General features: G+C 40.7%; 1 protein-coding gene across 8 annotated transcripts in view; it reads left to right on the top strand.

Annotated features, from left to right (window-relative positions):
* YAP1 (Yes1 associated transcriptional regulator) overlaps positions 1–23,786 on the top strand; it is a 140,817-nt gene that overhangs the window by 72,083 nt on the left and 44,948 nt on the right. For 4 of the 8 annotated variants that reach the window (XM_069554829.1, XM_069554825.1, XM_069554827.1 and 1 more), the window contains exon 4: positions 21,493–21,606. In XM_069554829.1, coding sequence (XP_069410930.1) covers positions 21,493–21,606 — 114 coding nt within the window. Of the gene's footprint in view, positions 1–21,492; positions 21,613–23,786 lie in introns of all 8 variants that reach the window. The other 4 variants (XM_069554828.1, XM_069554824.1, XM_069554826.1 and 1 more) reach the window with 1 other exon arrangement.

Below are 23,786 nucleotides of genomic sequence, written 5' to 3'. Positions count from 1 at the left end.
ATTGAGAAGCAGGCATAGTGGGTCATTCCGAGGTGCCTTGATATTTGCCTGTTATATTACTTCTGCTTTGTGTAATCTCTCTCAGAGAACCAAACTCCAGATGGGAAAGAGAGATTGTTACCAAGGAAAATAGGACAGAGCAGATGTGAAATGTAACAATAACAGGTAAAAGGTTGATAGTGAGGTTTTTAACTTTAAAAAGCACAGAAGAGGTAAGGATATATGGAAAGTACAAAGCTGACCTCAGACTTTAGGAGTTGCTGATTCCTGCTTTATGTGTTGTAGTTCACAAGCGTTTAAGTTCTGCTTTTCACCTTTGGAGTGAACTCAGGAGGAGTTTAGAATAAGGGTTAAAGATCAAGGGCTCTGGGTCAGGTGGACACAGGTTTGAATCCCAGCTCTGTCTCTTAATTGACTATAAGATCTTGGATAAAGGAGTATATTTCCTTGTGCCTCATTTCTTCACTTGGGAAATGGAGTAACAATAAAAATAGTAACACTGAATGTATAGGTCTGTGGTGAAGATTAAATGATACAATCTTTATACAAAGCGGGTACATCAGTTGCTCAGTCGTGTCTGGCTCTTTGTGACCCCATGAATCGCAGCACACCAGGCCTCCCTGTCCATCACCATCTCGCAGAGTTCACTCAGACTCATGTCCATCGAGTCCGTGAAGCCATCCAGCCATCTTATCTTCAGTCGTCCCCTTCTCCTCCTGCCCCAAGCCCTCCCAGCATCAGAGTCTTTTCCAATGAGTCAACTCTTCACATGAGGTGGCCAAAGTACTGGAGTTTCAGCTTTACCATCATTCCTTCCAAAGAAATCCCAGGGTTGATCTCCTTGAGAATGGACTGGTTGGATCTCCTTGCAGTCCAAGGGACTCTCAAGAGTCTTCTCCAACACCACAGTTCAAAAGCATCAATTCTTCGATGCTCAGCTTTCTTCACAGTCCAACTCTCACATCCATACATGGCAACAGGAAAAACCATAGCCTTGACTAGACGGACCTTAGTCGGCAAAGTAATGTCTCTGCTTTTGAATATGCTATCTAGGTTGGTCATAACTTTCCTTCCAAGGAGTAAGCGTCTTTTAATTACATGGCTGTAGTCACCATCTGCAGTGATTTTGGAGCCCAAAAAAATAAAGTCTGACACTGTTTCCCCATCTATTTCCCATGAAGTGATGGGACCGGAGGCCATGATCTTCGTTTTCTGAATGTTGAGCTTTAAGCCAACTTTTTGGCTCTCCTCTTTCACTTTCATCAAGAGGCTTTTGAGTTCCTCTTCACTTTCTGCCATAAGGGTGGTATCATCTGCATATCTGAGGTTACTGATATTTCTCCCACCAATCTTGATTCCTGCTTGTGTTTCTTCCAGTCCAGCGTTTCTCGTGATGTACTCTGCATAGAAGTTAAATAAGCAGGGGGACAATATACAGCCTTGACGTCCTCCTTTTCCTATTTGGAACCAGTCTGTTGTTCCATGTCCAGTTCTAACTGTTGCTTCCTGACCTGCATGCAGATTTCTCAAGAGGCAGGTCAGGTGGTCTGGTATTCCCATCTCTTTCAGAATTTTCCACAGTTCATTGTGATCCACACAGTCAAGTGCTTTGGCATAGTCAATAAAGCAGAAATAGATGGTTTTTTTTTTTGGAACTCTCTTGCTTTTCCCATGATCCAGCGGATGTTGGCAATTTGATCTCTGGTTCCTCTGCCTTTTCTAAAACCAGCTTGAACATCAGGGAGTTCACGGTTCATGTATTGCTGAAGCCTGGCTTGGAGAATTTTGAGCAGTACTTTACTAACATGTGAGATGAGTGCAATTGTGCAGTAGTTTGAGCATTCTTTGGCATTGCCTTTCTTTGGAATTGGAATGAAAACTGACCTTTTCCAGTCCTGTGGCCACTGCTGAGTTTTCCAAATTTGCTGGCATATTGAGTGCAGCACTTTCACAGCATCATCTTTCAGGATTTGAAATAGCTCAACTGGAATTCCATTACCTCCACTAGCTTTGTTCCTAGTGATGCTTTCTAAGGCCCACTTGACTTCACATTCCAAGATGTCTGGCTCTATATTACTGATCACATCATCACGATTATCTTGGTCGTGAAGATCTTTTTTGTACAGTTCTTCTGTGTATTCTTTCCACCTCTTCTTAATATCTTCTGCTTCTGTTAGGTCCATACCATTTCTGTCCTTTACTGAGCCCATCTTTGCATGAAATGTTCCCTTGGTAGCTCTGATTTTCTTGAAGAGATCTCTAGTCTTTCCCATTCTGTTGTTTTCCTCGATTTCTTTGCACTGATTGCTAAAGAAGGCTTTCTTACCTCTTCTTGCTATTCTTTGGGACTCTGCTTTGAGATGCTTATATCTTTCCTTTTCTCCTTTGTTTTTTGCTTCTCTTCTTTAAACAGCCATTTATAAGGCTTCCTCAGACAGCCATTTTGCTTTTTTTGCATTTCTTTTCCATGCGGATGGTCTTGATCCCTGTCTCCTGGACAATGTCACGAACCTCATTCCATAGTTCATCAGGCACTCTATCTATCAGATCTAGGCCCTTCAATCTATTTCTCACTTCCCCTGTATAATCATAAGGGATTTGATTGAGGTCATACCTGAATAGTCTAGTGGTTTTCCCTACTTTCTTCAATTTGAGTCTGAATTTGGTAATAAGGAGTTCATGATCTGAGCCACAGTCAGCTCCTGGTCTTGTTTTTGCTGACTGTATAGAGCTTCTCCATCTTTGGCTGCACAGAATATAATCAGTCTGATTTTGGTGTTGACCATCTGGTGATGTCCATGTGTAGAGTCTTCTCTTGTGTTGTTGGAAGAGGGTGTTTGCTATGACCAGTGCATTTTCTTGGCAAAACTCCATTAGTCTTTGCCCTGCTTCATTCCTCATTCCAAGGCCAAATTTACCTGTTACTCCAGGTGTTTCTTGACTTCCTACTTTTCCATTCCAGTCCCCTATAATGAAAAGGACATCTTTTTTGGGTGTTAGTTCTAAAAGGTCTTGTAGGTCTTCATAAAACCGTTCAACTTCAGTTTCTTCAGCTTTACTGGTTGGGGCATAGACTTGGATAACTGTGATACTGAATCGTTTGCCTTGTAGACGAACAGAGATCATTCTGTCGTTTTTGAGATTGCATCCAAGTACTGCATTTCAGACTCTTGTTGATCATGATGGCTACTCCATTTCTTCTGAGGGATTCCTGCCCGCGGTAGTAGACATAATGGTCATCTGAGTGAAATTCACCCATTCCAGTCCATTTTAATTCGCTGATTCCTAGAATGTCGACGTTCACTCTTGCCATCTCTTGTTTGACCACTTCCAATTTGCCTTGATTCATGGATCTGACGTTCCAGGTTCCTATGCAATATTGCTCTTTACAGCATCGGATCTTGCTTCTATCACGAGTCACATCCACAGCTGGGTATTGTTTTTGCTTTGGCTCCATCCCTTCATTCTTTCTGGAGTTATTTCTCCACTGATCTCCAGTAGCATATTGGGCACCTACTGACCTGGGTAGTTCCTTTTTCAGTCCTGTCATTTTGCCTTTTCATACTGTTCATGGGGTTCTCAAGGCAAGAATACTGAAGTGGTTTGCCATTCCCTTCTCCAGTGGACCACATTCTGTCAGACCTCTCCACCATGACCCGTAGACATGGGTTGCCCCGTAGACATGGCTTGGTTTCATTGAGTTAGACAAGGCTGTGGTCCTAGTGTGATTAGATTGACTAGTTTTTTGTGAGTATGGTTTCAGTATGTCTGCCCTCTGCTGCCCTCTTGCAACACCTACCATCTTACTTGGGTTTCTCTTACCTTGGGTTTGGGGTATCTCTTCACAGCTGCTCCAGCAAAGCACAGCCCTGCTCCTTACCTTGGACGGAATTATTATTAACAAAATACAGTGCTTGGTATAATATACTGAATAATAAAGTAAATGTGATTTCATCTGATACTTTACAATTTAATCAGTTTACATTACCTGGTTATTACTGTTCAGTTCAGTTCAGTCACTCAGCTCTTTGTGACTCCATGGACTGCAGCACGCCAGGCCTCCCTGTCCATCACCAATTCCTGGGGCTTACTCAAACTCATGTCCGTTGTCAGTGACGCCACCCAACCGTCTCATCCTCTGTCATCCCCTTCTCCTGTCACCTTCAGTCTTTCCCAGCATCAGGGTATTTTCCAGTGAGTTGACTCTTCTCATCAGGTGGCCAAAGTATTGGAGTTACAGCCTCAGCATCAGACCTTCCAATGAACACCCAGGACTGATCTCCTTTAGAATGGACTGGTTGCATCTCCTTGCAGTCCAGTTACTGTTACTTAATTCTAAATAAGTTTGTTATAATCTTTTACCACACTATCTTTAGGGCTAGGTTTACAAGCTTTTTAACACCAAATGTACATCATTGGTTCTTATTCAGCTCGTGTTATCTGCTGACTTTTAGAGTCACATTGATTTTCCATTTGGTATAGAAGTTGTAAGAGTGTTAAATGTAAATATCATTTTCTTCTCATGGGTCAAACTTTTTCCTGATTCTTACCTGAAGTTGTAATATATGGAGCAAGACTATACTAAAGTATCCCAAATGGGAATAAAAGTATAATAAAGCCCAGCATCATAGCAGTGAAGTACAAGACAGAGGCAATATATCCCAAATAATCTTTTTTAAACCAAAATTAGTGCTTTTTTCTAATCTGTAATTTTGATTAATTAAGAAGGATGACCGCAGGAAAAGAGAAAAAAGTAAAAAGCAAAAAACATAATAATTCCAAATGAATATAATCCTTTAGAGACTCTGTTTTATTCATTGTCTTGATTTATTTGTTAATTAAGTTCCTGAAAAAATGGTTAATACTGTGGAAGTGAGAACCACTTTTTTAATTTAAAAATATGGACCAGTCCATTTCATGTTAATTAAAGTTATCAGTAAACAATATCTAGGGATTATGATGGTAAAAATATTTATTTGTGAAATAGAAAAAATAATCCAATTAGAATGTCCAAATGAGTTGCAGATGACAGTAGCTTGCAATTATATCTTCAGTATTTAGGAGTTCTTCCGAGATGGTGTTAGTCGCTCAGTTGTGTCTGACTCGGCCACCTCGTGCACTATAGCCCGCCAGGCTCCTCTCTCCGTCCATGGGATTCTCCAGGCAAGAATACTGGACTGGGTTGACATTTTTTAATCTTGATGGCTTCGTGACATTGCTGCTGATGAAACATGCCACTCATGTCAGGGCAGCTAATGGCCTGTACGTTACTCTGGTGGTGAGAGCTTCTCCCTCCTTCTACACTGGGAATCACTCTTGATATTAACTAATTCCATTCATGATTTTTAACTGGAAAGTATTTTCTAAATAATATTAAAGCTCAGAATACCTGAGCAAGGCAGCACCATTTGGCAAATGAAGCAAGGTGTTAGCTTTATTCTGAATTTACTTAGTTACATTTCTGAAATGACTCTCAGACACCCTCCCTGCCAAATGTATCAGTGGAACTATAAATTCAGTTATTCTGGAATCAAGGCATGTGTTTATATATTACTAAACATATTGGCATGTACACTATATGTTGTTTGACTCTTTGCATCCCCACGGACTGTAGCCTGCTATGCTGCTCTGTCCATTGAATTCTCCAGGCAAGAATACTGGAGCGGGGTGCCATTTCCTACTCCAGGCGATCTTCTTGACCCAGGGATTGAACTGTATTCATATATTTAGCTATATGCCCTATTTCATACAAGGTCTTTCTTTTCTGTCTTCTTCACTTTAGAGGTTATCTTCAAAAGCAAGGGGAGACATACAGAAACTCAAGATTGCTGAGGTCCCTTGATGTGATCTTAGGGCATGAATAACAAATATTTTTTAAAATGTATTAAAAGCCTCTTAAGTAACCATTTGGAAAAGTAAAGTTCACTTGAATTCTGAAAGTTACTAAGAATTGGTTGTAAATACTGAGCCTAATGAAAAAAAGGATATAAGCTTATTTTGATTACTTTCACAGATTAACTTAGAAGAGTGAGAGGATATTGTTAAAGAATATACAGGAAAAAATTGATGCATACCTTTGATACCAGCTCTTAGTAAAATGAGTTATTAGATAGTGGTGTTTAAAAACACAAGTGTCCATGTTCAACTTTTCTACAGTGATTATTTGTAGAATTTTGGAGACTTTGCTCAGCTTTGGAGTAGAAAGGATAAAAAGATTAAATTATTTCCATTTAAGAACTAAATAAATGCCTGTTTTCGTGTCTTCTTTTGATAAGCTTTGGAGTATTACTTCTGCCTTTCCTACTGATTTCTAAATCCTGGCTATTCTCTGCTGTAATAATTTTATGACTCACAAGAGGAATATTTGTGTGAAAGATTAAGATGCTAATTCTTTTAAAATGGTATCCATAGACTACCATATATAGCCAGCATCAGTGAAATGAAAAAAAATCCTGCAACAGTAGAGTTTTTCAAAATAATATTTTATTTGGAGTTAAAAATGTAAAGAAATGATAAAACTTTAGGTTAAAATTTTACCAACGGTTGTTATTGGAACATTTCTGAAGTCTAAGCTTGTAGAAAGCTAATCTTTTATAAATTTGCATACTAAAGCTATAGGCTATTAAGTTAAAATCTTAAGACTCAAGTTACGTTTAAGACAGTCTGAAGAGTTTCGTGTTAGAAAGTTCTCTGAGCTTGCACTTGGCCTTTTCCTCTGGGAAGTTCATCTGGCTGTAACAGACTAACTGATTTAAAAGTCTTCTTATTCAACCTTGAAACAATTGAATCGTTGCCTTTCTAAATTACTCATTCAACAAATATAGTTACTCTATACTAGACATTGTAAAGGCCACTTGGATTATGGAGTAAGGTAAAATAATTTTTTCCCACGCAACAGTAAATGCTATGGGAGACATACACTGAGCCGAGAAAGCGGGGCAGGACAGGTAGATAGAGCTGCAGAGGGCAGAGCAGACATCTTTAAGGTTTGTTCATTCTCGCAACAAATGCGGAATATTGAACATGTGCAGAGCACGACTCTAAATGTTCTGTAAGAATATAGAACAGAGACAATACACAGTGTCATCAGTTAAAAATGGAAAGGGAAAAATAGTTAAGAATCAGAGAGGGATTGACTGGGGATGGAGGAAGATGATCATTTTTAGATAGCTTCTCCAGGATAGTCCTCTGTAATCAGTGATTTTTGAGCAAAGATCCGAATGAACTGAAGAGCCATGCAGATAGCTGGGGAAAGGAATGTTCCATGCCTATCGCAGCAGCTCGGTCAGAGGGGCTGAGGCAGATTTGAAGAACAGCAGGAAGGCCATTACAGCTGGAACAGAGCCGGTGAAAAGGAGCATGGAAGCCGTATTATGTAGGGGTTTGTAGGTTTTGAACAGAGCAGGAACATGATTTGTGTAAGTTTTTTAAAAGTAGGAAGATTAGTTACTGGGCAATTGTAATAATTCAGGGGAAACAATGTACCAGGGTGTTTGAAGGGAAGTGGTAAGAAGTGACGGGACTCAAAACCTAAATTTTAGTAGTTGAGTGGGACTTAAGTTTCCAGAAGAAAGGGGAAAGTAAAGGAAGCATTTTGTGAGAGATCACTGAGCCTCAAACCCCCAGCCCCATATTACTTGTGATAGAACGGTGAGGAAGCGAGGCTAAAGACAGTTAAGAAGGCTGGGTCCCAAAAGGTTTGGGAGACCGTTAAAAACGACTCCTTTCTAGGGTTCTTCTCCTATAGAAGGGAAAATCTATAGGTTTCCTGTTTTTAATTATCCAGTCATTTCATCTTTGAGAACAGGTTTATTTTATCATAAGCTTATCTTATATACAATTTTTGTTGAAGTATGTATGTTGTTAGAACAAAATGGCAGAACTCCCAAGAAAGAGTTGGAATGACTTTTCCTAAAAGTATCTTTTATAAGCCTGGCCCTCTGTCAAGCACTTTCTCCTTTAAATCCTTTTAACAATTAGTTGAGAAAGTACTTATCTCCATTTTTATGAAGAAAGTGAGCATCAAGCAGTTTAGGAATTTGCTCAAGGTTAGAAGGCTAATAATTATAAATATTAATATAATTGCTAGTATAAATAATTATAAATATTGGATTCAGAATTTGAACCCAGATCTGTCTTGAGTTTAAACCTTTCATAGTTTTCTTTAAAGTGTGCTGTCTCTAAGTTTAATTTCACGTATAATACATTAAAAAACCAAGCAAGCCATATTAGTTTTCTGAATTATAAATCAGTTCAATTCAGTCCCTCAGTTGTGTCGTAATTCTTTGCGACCCCCGTTGGACTGCAGCATGCCAGGATTCCCTGTCCATCACCAGCTCCCGGAGCTTGCTCAAACTCACGTCCATCCAGTTGGAGATGACAGCCAGCCATCTTGTTCTCTGTCGTCTCCTTCTCCTCCCACCTTAAACCTTTCCCAGCATCAGGGTCTTTTCCAGTGAGTCAGTTCTTCGCATCAGGTGGCCAAAGTGTTGGAGTTTCAGCTTCAGCATCAGTCCTTCCAATGAATATTCAAGACTGATTTCCTTTAGCATTAACTGGTTTGATGTCCTTGAAGTCCAAGGGTCTCTCAAGAGCACACCACCACAGTTCACAGTATTGTAAATCAGTGGTTCTCAATTTGTAATGTGTAAAAGGAATCTCCTGGGAATATATATATTTTTTAATGCAGATTCTGATTCTATAGGTCATGGGTAGGACCTGAAATTCTGTATTTCTAATGAGTTTCCAGGAGGTGCCAGACAGCTGGTTCATGAACTACGCAGATAGACGACCCTAGAATGATGAACTTAAAACCATAGAAACGTTATTAAAGATCCACTTTGTTAATCCTGTTCTTATTTTATTTGTATTTTCAGTGAGGGAAAAAAAAAAAAACCTTTCCTAAGTACCTATTAGATATGAATTACTCCACCATTTCACATGAGAGCTCATTTAGTATAAGAGCACTGCAAAATGTTACCAACTTATTAAAAAAACAAGTCTATGATCCATAAAAGCACAAACTGCGGATCAGAGAGACTGACTTGACCAAGATTAATCAGTCATTCTTTTCACAAGTAAGTTCTTAATCATTTCAGCTCAACAAACTTCAGTTATATTTGGTGGTAGTGCTAAGCCCTAAGAGATAGAAAAACCAAGAAGTTAGAGTACTTTTTCTAAGACTTAGAGCTTCCTGGAAGACATGCTAGGATGTAGGCAAATGAGTGGAGTTCACTGAGGCATCTGCTAAAATGGGACATTTGAGCACAGTGGTTGGGGACACAGTTTATGGTAGTGAGTAAAATACAGGTAAGTAGCAGTGTCGAAATTCCAATCTAAGCCTTAAAATATATCTGTTCAGTTCAGTCACTCAGTTGTGTCTGACTCTTTGGACTGTAGCACACCAGACCTCCCTGTCCATCACCAACTCCCAGAGTTTACTCAAACTCGTGTCCATTGAGTCGGTGATGCCATCCAACCATCTCATCCTCTGTCGTCCCCTTCTCCTCCCACCTTCAGTCTTCCCCAGCATAAGGGTCTTTCCCAGTGAGTCAGTTCTTCGCATCAGGTGACCAAAGTATTGGAGCTTCAGCTTTAGCATGAGTCCTTCCAATGAATTTTCAGGACTGATTTCCTTTAGGATGAACTGGTTGGATCTCCTTGCCATCCAAGGGACTTGGAAGAGTCTTCTCCAACACCACAGTTCAAAAGCATCAATTCTTCAGCACTCAGCTTTCTTTATGGTCCAACTCTCACATCCATACATGACTACTGGAAAAACCATAACTTTGACTAGACAGACCTTTGTTGGCAAAGTAATGTGTCTGCTTTTTAATATGCTGTCTAGGTTGGTTACAACTTTCCTTCCAAGGAGTAAGCGTCTTTTAATTTCATGGCTGCAGTCCCCATCCGCAGTGATTTTGGAGCCCAAAAAAATGAAGTCTGTCACTGTTTCCACTGTTTCTCATCTATTTGCCATGAAGTGATGGGACCAGATGCCATGATCGTAGTTTTCTGAATGCTGAGCTTTAAGCCAACTTTTTCACTCTCCACTTTCACTTTAATCAAGAGGCTCTTTAGTTCTTCTTCGCTTATGGGCTAGAGTTTAATCTTACCTTAGCGACCCCATGAACTGCAGCATGCTAGGCTTCCCTGTCCTTTGCTATCTCCCCGAGTTTTTTCAAACTCATGTCGATTGAGTAATGAGTTGGCTTTTAACATCAGGGAGCCAAAGTATTAGAGTTTCAGCTTCAGCATCAGTCCTTCCATTGAATATTCAGGGTTGATTTCTTTTAAGATTGACTGATTTGATCTCTCTGCTGTCTAAGAGACTTTGAAGGGTCTTCTCTAGCACCACAGTTCAAAAGCATCAATTCTTTGGCTCTCAGCCTTCTTTATGATCCAACTCTCACATCTGTACCTGACTACTGGAAAAACCATAGCTTTGACTACATGTTATATGGATTTTTGTCAGCAGAGTGATGTCTCAGCTTTTTAATACTCTTTAGGTTTGTCATAGCTTTTCTTCCAAGGAGCAAATGTCTTTTAATTTCATGGCTGCAGTCACAATCCCCAGTGATTTTGGAGCCCCCAAAATAAAATCCGTTTCTTTTTCCATTGTTTCCCCATCTATTTGCAATGAAGTGATGGGACTGGATGCCATAATCTTAGTTTTTTCATGTTGAACTTTAAGCCAGTTTTTTTGTTCAGTTTTCTCTTTCACCTTCATCAAGAGGCATTTTAGTTCCTCTTCACTTTCTGCCATAAGGGTGGTGTCACCTGCATATCTGAGGTTATTGATATTTCACCTGCAGTCTTGATTCTAGCTTGTACTTCATGCAGCCCAGCGTTTCTCAGAGTGATGATATACAGCCTCGACGTACTTCTGTCCCGATTTTGAACCAGTCCATTGTTCCATGTCCAGTTCTAATTGTTGCTTGTTGACATATAGGTTTCTCAGGAGGCAGGTACTGTGGTCTGGTATCCCCATGTGGTCTGGTATCCCCATCTCTTTTAAGAATTTTCCATAGTTTGTTGTGATCCACACAGTCAAAAGGTTTTAGCGTCGTTAATGAAGCAGAAATTGAACGCACAACTCAAAAAACATGGAGAACTCTTTTTTTCGATTCTAGTGCAAAATAATAAACTCTGAGTTAAACTCACTATTAAAGAACCAATACAAGATAAGCACCCAAAAAATGAAAAACAAGCGCAATTTCTAGTCACAGGTGGGGAAGAATGTTAGTAGTGGGATGGAAATTAAGAAAAGCTTCACTCTTGCCTGGAAAATTCAATGGATGGAGGAGCCTGGTAGGCTACAGTCCATGGGGTTGCAAAGAGTCGGACACGACTTAGCTACTTCACTTCACTTCACTTCACAAAGATAGAACATGAAAATAGGGCAGGATTTCAATGGCTAAAAATCGTGAAGGCTCAGAGGCGACAGGCTGGGGTTTGTGCATTGGGGATATGGGCAGAGGTGAAAAGTGCATGACCCTGCTGAGTACTGGAAAGACAGGCCATGCCAGGGGGACTCACTTTGAATGGATTACTAAGTTACTGATGCGCTAGAATCATCTCACTAAAGAAGCGTATGATGCATAGGAGAGGAATGAACCTTTGTGATTGTAGGCAAAGCCCTCTTGAGGAAGGCGCGTCCACACTGGGGAGGGAAGAGGAAGAGTTGGCTGAGCAACTGAGCAAGGCAGTTGGGAGAGGAGGCCCTGCAGGAGGTCCTCAGAGAAAGGAGAGGAGTTGGCAGGACTGAACCACGACGGAGTGAGGAGGGCGCGAGCTGTAGGGCGACACTTTAGACCCTCTTCAGTGTGCTGTGTAATGGTTGGCGACAGAGGACCTTGGATAGCCCAGTGAAGCCCAGACTCCCAGGGCCTTAGGGAGCTCTGAGTCATAGAGCTGCTTCCTCAGAGGAGGTGTGAGGCAGGATGCTCTTAATGTACATAAAATGTGTCCGTGATTAAGACCAGTTGGGAGGTTACTGCTAAAATTTAGTCATGGAAATATGGAAGCCTACATTTAAGTATTATCTGAGGAACAAGGGCAGTTGTATTGTATTGTAAAATAAAATCAACTCAAATATCTGGACATGTTTTGTGGAGTGTTGGTGTGCAGTTGGTGGAGGAGAAAGACTGGTGGTTTCCCTGTGAGAAGTAGTAAAGATATAAGAGCCATCTATGTGGAAATGACTGAACCAGTGAGATTTCATGAAAGTTCTAGGAGAAGAAATTTTTTAAAACACTCCTTTTGACTAATGTTTGTCGTAATTGCAGCGTAGTACTTAAGAGCATGAGTTCTGGAAAGCTAGAACTATCTGGGTTTGAATCCACCCTCTGCCAGTTACTAGTCTTAAGTAATCTGGGGCAACTTTTCTGTGGTTCAGTTTGCTCATCTGTAAAGTGAGGATAATACTAGGACCTGTACCATGGGACTGTTAACTGAGTTAGTATGTGCTTGTAAAGAACTTAGAACAGTGTAGTAATGCAGTTCGTGATGCATCATAAATGTCAGAGACCAGAATTTCAAAACGGAAATTGGTCAAAATTAGCTACCTTTGAAAGATGGATTGCATCTACTTTTTCCAGCTGCTCTTACTTCTTGATAGCCCTGTACTTTGAACCACTAAGTTTTGTTTAATAACCTGGGTTACTTCTTTATTCCTGAGTTGTGGGGCAGGTGAGAGGGAGAGATTGATCATCTAACTTGTGGCATAATCAAGACTTTCTGGTTTGATTAGACGTTGCAGATGATTTGAGTCATTCCTGATGCAAGAGGGTCCTTAGATAAGAACAGGAAGTTGACGTTGAGTCACCTTCAGTATTATGACATAGAATATTTTGTTTGTTTTTAAAATACTACAGGAAGTTAGTGTTTGTTATAGTAGTTTTTCAGCTAGTAGTAGTAAATACTACATAAAAATTTATTTTTCCCAAGGATAAGTAATTCTAATTTATTGATTAATTATAGGCTACTACTCTTTCTTGTTTTTTCTAATTCAAATTTCTCACCCTGTTTGCATCTTATTAAAGTGATAACCTCTTATTGTTTACTTTCATGATCCAGGGCCTACTTTCTATCTGCTCCTTATCCCCAAAAGACTTTGCTGCGATAGTTAAGCCTAATAGCCTAGCCTTGGAAAACTCTCACACCTTTCCCATGTCTAAGGGTCTGCCTCACGTATGCACACATTATCTGGGATGAAAATGTTTGTTGCCCACTTGCACATGTTTATAGGTGATCCATGAATTTGGAGAAGTTGTTACTATCCTTTAGGATTGATGATCCCCTGTATTCCCCATTTGCCGGTTAAAATGCTTGGTGATCTGCTGATCGAGCCTGGGTCATGACAACACGGTGACCATCTTGGCTTGCTTTGTGTTTGAGTCTCCGCCCTAAGGTCACCATGTCAATGAGCCCCTTCTTAGTCCACATTTCTGAAAGACCATCTCCAGGTTTGGTTAGGTTTTGGGGGGTTTTTTTCACTGTGCTTGTCATTAGCCAGCCTTGTACTGTACATACCTGTCTGTCTTCCTGGCTAGACCATAATCCATGAAGCAGGAACTATTTTGCTTATTGCTCTATATCCAGGGCTTGGATCAGTACTTGAATATAGTAGGGGCTCAATACATACTTATTGAATAAAAGAGTTTACTACATCCTTGTGCCTTTAATTCCAGTGATACTTAATAATGGAGAAATTGAACTTAACGTGGAAAGGATAAAAGGATATTTTTCTCTCATAGTCATAAATGAATTTTAATTGAACTTTGTTTTGATTGCATTACTCTCAGCAAACATGGATTTGTGCCCTTTCTGAGTAGTAGGCACTCTGCTCGACAGTAAGATAGAAAACTGCATAATATACACGTCTCTGTTCAGGCGTTTCAGTCTCGCCCGGAAGAAAACACATACGGACAGTACCGTGTGATGAGTATTAATTATGGCATTAGGTATAAAGAAAATATTTTGTTAGCACAGAGAGAGAACTCCTCATTTGAATTGAGAAAGTGAAAAGTTCTCAACTAAAAATGGTTTGAAGCCCAGTTAAGAGTAATAATTCCCTTGGATCACACCAGTTTACTTGCCTCCATAGTCCCTACTGTTCGTTAACATCTGGTCATTAGAGGCCAAAAAGAAATGTATCTGGTCTGCTTCTCCGTGGTAGTTACTTGGGCCATTTCAGTTTTTTTAAAAAAGAAGCATTGCCCTTCTGCTTCATCCTGATAGAGGGTGAGCCACTTGCCTCATCTTATTCTGCCAGAGGTGACTGTGTGCTGTCCTCAGACATGCAGTACTTGATAGTTTGGGCTGAACTGCCCCGATGCCTAACAGTGGACAACTGTAGTTTCATAAAAGTTAGGTGAATTCAGTTAACAGTTATATACCAGCTAAATAATTGTAAGTAGTTATTTTTTATATCATTGTTTCTCAAAAAATGTGTTCCTTGGACCAGCAGTATCAGTGTCATCTGGGCATTTTCAGGCCCAACTGCAAACCTGCTGAATCAGAAATTCTAGGGATGGGGCTCAGCTTGCGTTTTATCCTAAGTCATTAAAATATTGCTACTTACATTTGCTTTATTTTATGTTCTCCCTATTGGAGAAGTTTTAATATTTATGATGCTAAAATCAGGATGTAAATTGAACTGAAAAATTTTCTGAATATATTTTGATCCATCCCTGTAGTCTCCTCTTGTAAATCTAGTTTTGTGAGAAGCCCAGATTTCCCCACAGACTTACTGGCTTTCCTGCATTCCAGATATAGCCCAAACAGATGCTTGAATCAAACTTTCAGTAGCCTGTGCCACTTGATGATTCAGAAGATATGTCACTTTGCTGTCTCAGCTTCTTATGGTTATTCAGCACTTAGCTTAGTTTAACACAGTGTTTCAGAAACCTGCATAATCAAGTCACTGAATTTCATCCCAAGAGCATTTAAATCAAAATTCTCTTGTGTGTGAATAAAACTCAGATCTCTTATTGTTCATTTAGTTCACATTTGAGGTTGAAGATTTTTTTTTTTCTTTTCAGTTTTGTTTTTTCTGTTAGCATTCGATTGTGATGCAATGCTATTTAAAGGAAATGTTTCCTCATCTACTCCTTTGCCTTTGATCAGTAGCTTTTTCAGTAAAGAGGACATCCTGTTTTAGACAATCTCTTTCCATACATTAAATTTTGACCTAGTGTTAAATGAACCTAAACATAAAAGCATTGTTTTGTGTTTAGTATATATATTTGATATCAGTTTGAATTCCAATCCCAAAGAAGGGCAATGCCAAAGAATGCTCAAACTACCGCACAGTTGCACTCATCTCACAAACTAGTAAAGTAATGCTCAAAATTCTCCAAGCCAGTCTTCAGCAATATGTGAACCGTGAACTTCCAGATGTTCAAGCTGGGTTTAGAAAAGGCAGAGGAACCAGAGATCAAATTGCCAACATCCGCTGGATCATGGAAAAAGCAAGAGAGTTCCAGAAAAACATCTATTTCTGCTTTATTGACTATGCCAAAGCCTTTGACTGTGTGGATCACAATAAACTGTGGAAAATTCTGAGAGAGATGGGAATACCGGATCACCTAACCTGCCTCTTGAGAAACCTGTATGCAGGTCAGGAAGCAACAGTTAGAACTGGACATGGAACAACAGACTGGTTCCAAATAGGAAAAGGAGTATGTCAAGGCTGTATATTGTCCCCCTGCTTATTTAGCTTCTATGCAGAGTACATCATGAGAAACGCTGGGCTGGAAGAATCACAAGCTGGAATCAAGATTGCCAGGAGAAATATCAATAACCTCAGATATGAAGATGACACAACCCTTATGGCAGAAAGTGAAGAGGAGCTAAAAAGCCTCTTGATGAAAATAAAGAGGAGAGTGAAAATGTTGGCTTAAAACTCAATATTCCGAAAACGAAGATCATGGCATCTCGTCCCATCACTTCATGGCAAATAGATGGGGAAACAGTGGAAACAGGGTCAGACTTTATTTTGGGGGGCTCCAAAAATCACTGCAGATAGTGATTGCAGCCATGAAATTAAAAGATGCTTACTCCTTGGCAGGAAAGTTATGACCAACCTAGATGGCATATTCAAAAGCAGAGACATTACTTTGTCAACAAAGGTCCGTCTAGTCAAGGCTATGGTTTTTCCTGTGGTATGTGTGGATGTGAGAGTTGGACTGTGAAGAAAGCTGAGCGCCAAAGAATTGATGCTTTTGAACTGTGGTGTTGGAGAAGACTCTTGAGAGTCCCTTGGACTGCAAGGAGATCCAACCAGTCCATTCTGAAGGAGATCATTCCTGGGTGTTCATTTGAAGGACTGATGGTAAAGCTGAAACTCCAGTACTTTGGCCACCTCATGCGAAGAGCTGACTCATTGGAAAAGACTGATGGTGGGAGGGATTGGGGGTAGGAGGAGAAGGGGACGACAGAGGATGAGATGGCTGGATGACATTACTGACTCGATGCACATGAGTTCGGGTCAACTCCGGGAGTTGGTGATGGACAGGGAGGCCTGGGGTGCTGAGATTCATGGGGTTGCAAAGAGTCGGACACGACTGAGCGGCTAAACTGAACTGAATGCTTTTAAAATTTTACCGTGATTATTCTACTTTGTATGTACATATTTACTCCTTTAATTAGAACTATGGGTGAGAAAAGAGGCAACAGTCACTACATTCTTCTTTTGTACCAGTCTTGTCTCCTGTATATCTTCATGTCCAAAATTAGTTGTTTAGTCACTCAGTCGTGTTTGATTCTCTGCATCACCATGGGCTGCAGCACGCCAGGCTTCCCTGTTCTTCACTATCTCTAAGAGTTTGCTCAAACTCATGTCCATTGAGTCAGTGACGCCATCCAACCATCTCACTCTCTGTCGTCCCCTTCTCCTCTTGCCTTCAGTCTTTGCCTGTATCTGTGTCTTTTCCGATAAGTGGGCTCTTCGCATCAGGTGACCAAAGTATTGGAGCTTCAGCTTCAGCATCAGTCCTTGCAATGAATATTCAGGGTTGATTTCCTTTAGGACTGACTGTTTTAATCTCTTCGCAGTCCAAGAGACACTCAAGAGTCTTCTCCAGCACCACAGTTTGAAAGCATCAATTCTTTGGCTCTCAGCCTTCTTTATGATCTAATTCTCACATCTGTACCTGACTACTAGGAAAACCATAGTTTTCACTAGACAGACTTTTGTGGGCAAAGTGATGTCTCTGCTTTTTAATATGCTGTCTAGGTTGGTCATAGCTTTTCTTCCAAGGAGCAAGCATCTTTTAATTTAATTTCATGGCTATAGTCACCATCTGGAGTGATTTTGGAGCCCAACAAAAGAAAGTTAAGATTAGTTAGAGGTTTATTTTTTGTTTTTAAATGGAAGTATAGTTGATTTACAATGTTGTGCCAACCTCTGCTGTGTAGAGGTTTGTTTTTGATTGTTTGTAGTATACAAGAACAGAACTGGTAGCAAGTTTGCTAAATTTAATTTTTGAAGTCTACTCTTTTTAGTGAAATACTAAATATTATACTTAATGACATATATGAAAATACTTGAGAAATATGATTTATATAGGATAAATAGCTAATAATTTAAACAGGATCTCTGATGTCAGATTGCCTGGGTTCAGATCTTTATCTTGGCAAAGTTTACTCTGCTGTCTACCTTGGGCAAGTGATCTGTCTGAATGTGACTGTGTCTCAGTATGATGGGGTTAAGTATAGGGTGTGCAGTGTAGTGATGGAGCTGGTGCCATCGCTACGGGGGGGGGTGCTGTGCATTGCACAGTTTATAACAAATTTAGGACAAAATGTGGAAACAACTCTGATATGTAACACTGGGATAAATGAATTCTAGTATATCTGTGTAGTAAGATCTGTGAAGCCATTAAAAAGAATGAGAGAGGCTTACATGTTGTGTTAAGAAAAGATGCCCTTAATGTATATTAAGTGAATAAAAGCAGATGTGGCTCAGGTATAGCATGATGGCAGTAGTTACACATGTGTATTACAAAATGTGCACAGGAAAAAAAAATCCAGAGTATATCACAAAACGAAAGTTCAGTTTTTCTCCTGGAGAACAGATTACAAGAAACTTTTGCTTTTCCGTTTTACTGTTCTACAGATTTTAAACACTTTTTAAGATATCAAATGAGCTGTAAAAATGAAAACATTCAAGGAGCAAAACGCGCTGGATTAATATCAAATCATTCACATAATCTGTTTATAATAGAATATGTGACTCTACTCACACTCTCTGATCTGCTTCAATCCATCTGCGAAAATTTAGCAATCAATAATTTCCAGCTCTTCTTATCCAGGTAAGAGCCATCTTCTGCAATTAAAGTTAGTGACAAACACTTGGGCTTCCCTGGTGGCTCAGTAGTAGAGAATCCACCTGCAGGCTCACTACCTGGGTTGGGAAGATCCCCTGGAGAAGAAAATGGCAACCCGCTCCAGTATTCTCGCCTGGGAAATGCCATGGACCGAGGAGCCTGGTGGGCTACAATCTGTGGGGCCACAGAAGAGTCGGACACAACTGAGCGACTAAACAGCAAGTTCTGAAGTTTCTGACTTCCTGGTAGGGAAGCAGAGACCAAAGTGACACTGAAGGCTGCTGAGAGAAGTGGTTTTATTTGTACGTGTTTACCAACTCTGCTTCCTGTTTACCTCTTAGTAAACACAGGATACCTGTAGCAGAGTCCCACCTCTGGACGTAGCATCATATGCAGAACTTCACACTCAAGATTGGAGGAGGGTCCTCCCTTGTGGCCTCTAGTAGGAGTCTAGAACACTCCAGTTGCACGTGCCTGCATTCCCTAACATGATTTTGACCCCATCAAAGAAGATCTTTGATAATAGTATAATAGCAAGTCAGTCTGTTCTTGATACAAATGAAACTGGCCTAGAATTAGGGCCTTGGGTCCCATGGGCCCGTGTAAGTGGTCTGTTAGCCACAGCTCCTCTTCCCGCACCACTCACAAGGCTATCTTGGACTGCCAACATACTCAGTCCCCTGCACACGAATGAGTTCTGTTCCAAGAGCTTGCTCATAAGTTCAACAGAGTTAGCCTAGGTACCCAACTAACACAGTATATAGTTTGTACTGTAATAGGTTAATAATATTTTTTCAAAAATAATACATTAAAAAATACACCAAAAAAGTTTTTACCTTACAGTATAGTAACCCTGAAAAGTACAGTAGTAGAGTATGATGGCTGGCATAAACTGGCATCAGGTGAACAGGCAGGTTCCTGACTGCAGCGGGGAGTGGAGGTGGAGGATGTCGGTGATGGGACGCAGAGGACAAGCTGGTCTCCCTCATGCTGCCCCGGGAGCACAGGCTGCATTCGGTTCTGTCCACCTTCTTGAAAGAATGATCCGATGATGCTGGGTAGTAAGTACATGCTGTACTGCTGCAGTCTCTACAGTGAAATGCACAAAAGCACAACCACGTGTAGGGGGGGTGCACGCATGTGACAGTGTGCACCAGACACTTGAGCGAATGTAAACACGGTTGGGCGTGTACGTTTACATCTTTGCAAGTTCACAACTTGGAGGTTCATATGCAGGGGACTTACTGCCTAGAGAAAAGGGACTTGTTCCATTTTTGCACAGGAGACACACTTAGTCTCTAATCTTGGATGTGGAAGATGAATAAAAAGTTGTGGGAGTAAGAGGGAGAGGACGTGTGTATACTTAACGGGTGACTCACGTTCTTGTGTGACAGAAACCAGCACAACATTGTGAAGCAGTTATCCTCCCCTTAAGAAGAAGTTTTTTTAAAGCTTAAAAATGATAAAATTTAAGAAAAGAAGTGTTATGAGGAATCTGGCTCAGGAATCAGGCTGCTGGGTTTGAGCATCATCTGTGATGTGCGGCTAAGCCATGCAGCCTCAGTTTCCGGTTACAATGGAGACTGTCCTGCCACATACGTCCTCAGTCATCGTCTGCGTCAGATGAGTCCATGCACGTGTGTACTTAACACCATGCCTGGCGCCCAGCGAGCAGTCAGTTCCTGTTGGTCCATTTCCCTTTGCCTCTCCTGATCCTCGTGTGGGTGGGAAGTGGAGGAGACAAGGAGACAAATGTGCCTGGGTTTGATCACTTATACTGGGTCTCTCATTTCATTACTGTTCCCTCTCAAAAGCAACTCACTTCCCTTGTAAGGATAGCATCATCTTGGTGGTTGTTTAGTTACTAAGTGGTATCTGGCTCTCTGACTGCATGGACTGCAGCCTGCCAGGCTCTTCTGTCCATGGAATTCTCCAGGCAAGAATACTAGAGTGGGTAGCCTTTCCCTGCTCTAGGGGATCTTCCCCACCCAGGGATCAAACCTGGGTCTCCCGCATTGCACATGGATTCTTTACCAGCTGAGCCACAAGGGAAGCTCAAGAATACTGGAATTGGTAGCCTATCCCTTCTCCGGCAGATCTTCCCGACCCAGGAATTGAACCAGGGTCTCGTGCATTGCAGGTGGACTCTTAACCAACTGAGCTACCAGGGAAGCCCAAAAGTGAAAGTGAAAGTCACTCTGTCACATCTGACTCTGTGCAACCCCATGGACTATACATACAGTCCATGGAATTCTCCTGGCCAGAATACTGGAATAGATAGCTGTTCCCTTCTCCAGGGGATCTTCCCGACCCAGGAATCCAACCCGGGTCTCCTGCATGGCAGGCAGATTCTTTCCTGAATGAGCTAGGAGGGAAGCCTAGAATGATCCCTAAGCTTTCCGTGTTCTTAGCACTATCTCCCAGGTGTTGCTTCCTCACACTGTAGTTTTGGAATTTGTACCTGTTTTCTTTTTCTTCCTGAGAAACATGCCTCCCAGCAGTCTTGGTCCTTACTCTCCCCACCTCCCACATCTCTGACAGACTGAAACTTCCAGCCCTATCCGCACCTCCTAGCAACTTCTGGGCTGCTTAAGAATCAGCTCTTTTCAAGCACGTTTTCTCTATTATAGTGTTCTTGGTGTGTGTCAGTCACATAAATAATGGAAATCAATGGCAGTTGGCAGGCTAAGCTAAACTGTGCTCTATATTCAGCAGAATGTTTATGATACCATAGTGCTGTGAGAACTCTTGCACAGATTCCTTATTAAGAGCTCTGGGGTCTCTAGGAAGGTACTGTCATGAAACAGGCTGGACGGGGGGACAGTCCCCGAGCTGCAGCACTCCATGTCTTGTAGTAACACTAATAGTAATGGCTTGGGTCATGACTTCCAGAGAGTTTTTCCAAAATCTGAAGTTTGTTTACATCTGTGTCTCTGGGGATGTAGATTTTATTATTGGATAATTTCTTCTTGGTGGAGAAGAATCAAGTATTGGGGTTTACCTTTCTTCTCTGAACACATGCTTAATTCTACTTTAATGAGTTGTTTTATGTCAGGATGTGTTTTCTTTTTAAATTAGCACCTCTCCCACTTTTTTTTATTTTTAGGTGCACCAAATAAAAACCAACTGTGATTTTTTTTTTTTTTCCTGTTGTTTACAGGTCCTCTTCCTGACGGATGGGAACAAGCCATGACTCAGGATGGAGAAATATACTATATAAACCACAAGAACAAGACCACCTCTTGGCTAGACCCCAGGCTTGACCCTCGTTTTGGTAAAGGTTCATCTCAAAATCTTTTAAAATATTTTTGATAACTGTTTTTTGGTATATGAATTTTGGAAGGTACATTTAAATTAAGTTGCATTGCTTTATAGTTTTAAAAAATGACTGCCTAGCCAACTTATCTATTACTATTTTTATGCCTTTCACTTTAAACCTGAATTTGGATCTAAATCAACTTTTTAGCTTTGACTTCTTGGGATGGGATTGGAGGAATGTTGTGGTGGTTTACTAACCAGACTCGCTGTTTCTTTCACATTTTTGAGAAGCACAGTGATCTTGTTTAAAATTATCTCTCTAGCTATAGAAAAAATCAGGCTGTTGCTTCATCTAAAACCTGAAATAGCAGCTTTTGTCGGTGAGTGACCTGGTGTTTGCTTATGCTTAGCTTGAGAGAGCAGTGACTCCCATCCTGTGTCTCAGTGGTAAAATGTTTTCTGTCCTCAGCTGGGGCGGGGACCCCTGTCACCTAGAGATAGGCCAGAAGCGTTTTTTCCCTTCTCTTCGTTTCTGCCCTCACTCCCCCACCCCACACCCATATTTTAAGGTTTTTTTTTCCTTTGTTTTTCATTTAGGAAACAAAAAGTAAAGCCATATTTCTCCCTCAAATGACAAAAATCACCATTTGCACAAAGAAATACCCTCCTCCCAAATGTACATATCTTGATAATAGTATACAAGCACTTTGGGGCCTTTTTAATCCATATTTTTTCACTGTTTTCCTTTCTTCAGTTGGGTTTCTGAGATATTTTTCCAAAGCCATGGAAAAATGAATCTAAAAAGGAGCAGATCGTTGTGGTTTTAAAGCTTTCGTCTTGGACTGGATGTAGCTAAATGAAAACAATGTGCAGATCACTGAGTAGGTCAGACTGCGGGAGCTCGGAACCTTTGAAGCTTTGCAGGGGTTGACCTAACAACAACTGCGGGGCCCTTACGGGAAGGAGGAATTAACTCCTTGAATGCCATCAGAACACAATCTGGGGTAAAAGGGAGAAAGAAAACTCTACCCAGGACTGGGCAAAATAACTGCCCTGTTAGGAACATTGCGAACAGTTCTGTGTCAGTATGTATACCTTTTAAAAACCCCGACATTTGGGTTTTTAACTTGAGAGAGCAGTGACTCCCATCTCTCTCTTGAAGCAGTGCCGCCCCAAGCTCACCATTGGTCAGCGTTATGAACCAACCCCTATTCAGGTAAAGTCAGAGTGGGATCAGGGCAGAGACTGTCTCTTTGGCTTAAATGCAAGCCTTTTGAGCTTCAAGACCTATTTGGGTGTTAAAAAAGTAATGTGGCATGTTAATAATTTGCAACTTCTGATTCTATTTAATATTTGAATAAGGCCTTGTGGTTGAAACAGGAACCCAAGTAAGGTAGAAAATTTAATAAATCTTGCCATTTGTATGGACTAGAATGATAACAGCCGTGTTTCCTCAAATCATCTTTAATGAAATGAATTCAGCTTGTCCGCATTTGGAAATTTTAAAAAATGGTTCTGTGGGATTTTTCTTTCCCTCTACATGAGGCTCTGAAAAATGATGATTAACTCTTAACTAGCTATAGAAATCAGCAGTTGGAACAAAAGTTTTTGTTTTGTTTTTAAGTATTTCCAGTTAATAAAAAGTGAAGTAAATAAAGCAAGTTGGCTGTGAGCTTAAGTAGATCTGTTAATCACACATAGCTTGGTCTTTTGTTTTAAATGGGAGAAAGTACCAAAAAAATAATAGTCTCCCTCCCACCTCAACACATATGTACACACAGCGTACAATTAAGTATGCCAAGAAAAGGTTTCGTAAAATACTCTTACTGCTTTTAGTTTCCCCTTTTGGGCCCACTGTTGTATGTGTATTCCAGACAGGCTTGACAGCTTGCCAAAGCTTTTTATTTTGTGGCCCGACTTCTAATCTGTTCCAGACCTTTTCAGTCAGAGAGCTCAAGTGTAACTGAAGGGGAGCAGGAAAGGGGAAGAAAAAAGTGTGGGTTTCTCTGATCCAGAGTGACAGCAAATAGAGACAAGCTGTTAGCTGCTGAATTTGAAGGAGTTTTCCTTGAAATCTGACGTTCTATGGTAGATTGCATTTTATCTGCCAAAAAAATATAAACTATCCCCTTTCTGACCCTTTGAACCATGCAAACAGCAACAAATGATAGGTTGTTTCCTTCATGGTTGTGAAAT

The sequence above is a fragment of the Ovis canadensis genome, chromosome 15 (genome assembly GCF_042477335.2).
Source record: "Ovis canadensis isolate MfBH-ARS-UI-01 breed Bighorn chromosome 15, ARS-UI_OviCan_v2, whole genome shotgun sequence".
In the NCBI taxonomy this organism is placed as follows: domain Eukaryota; kingdom Metazoa; phylum Chordata; class Mammalia; order Artiodactyla; family Bovidae; genus Ovis; species Ovis canadensis.
The sequence above is the reverse complement of the archived record's forward strand: the minus strand, read 5'-3'. Positions and strand labels throughout refer to the sequence as shown.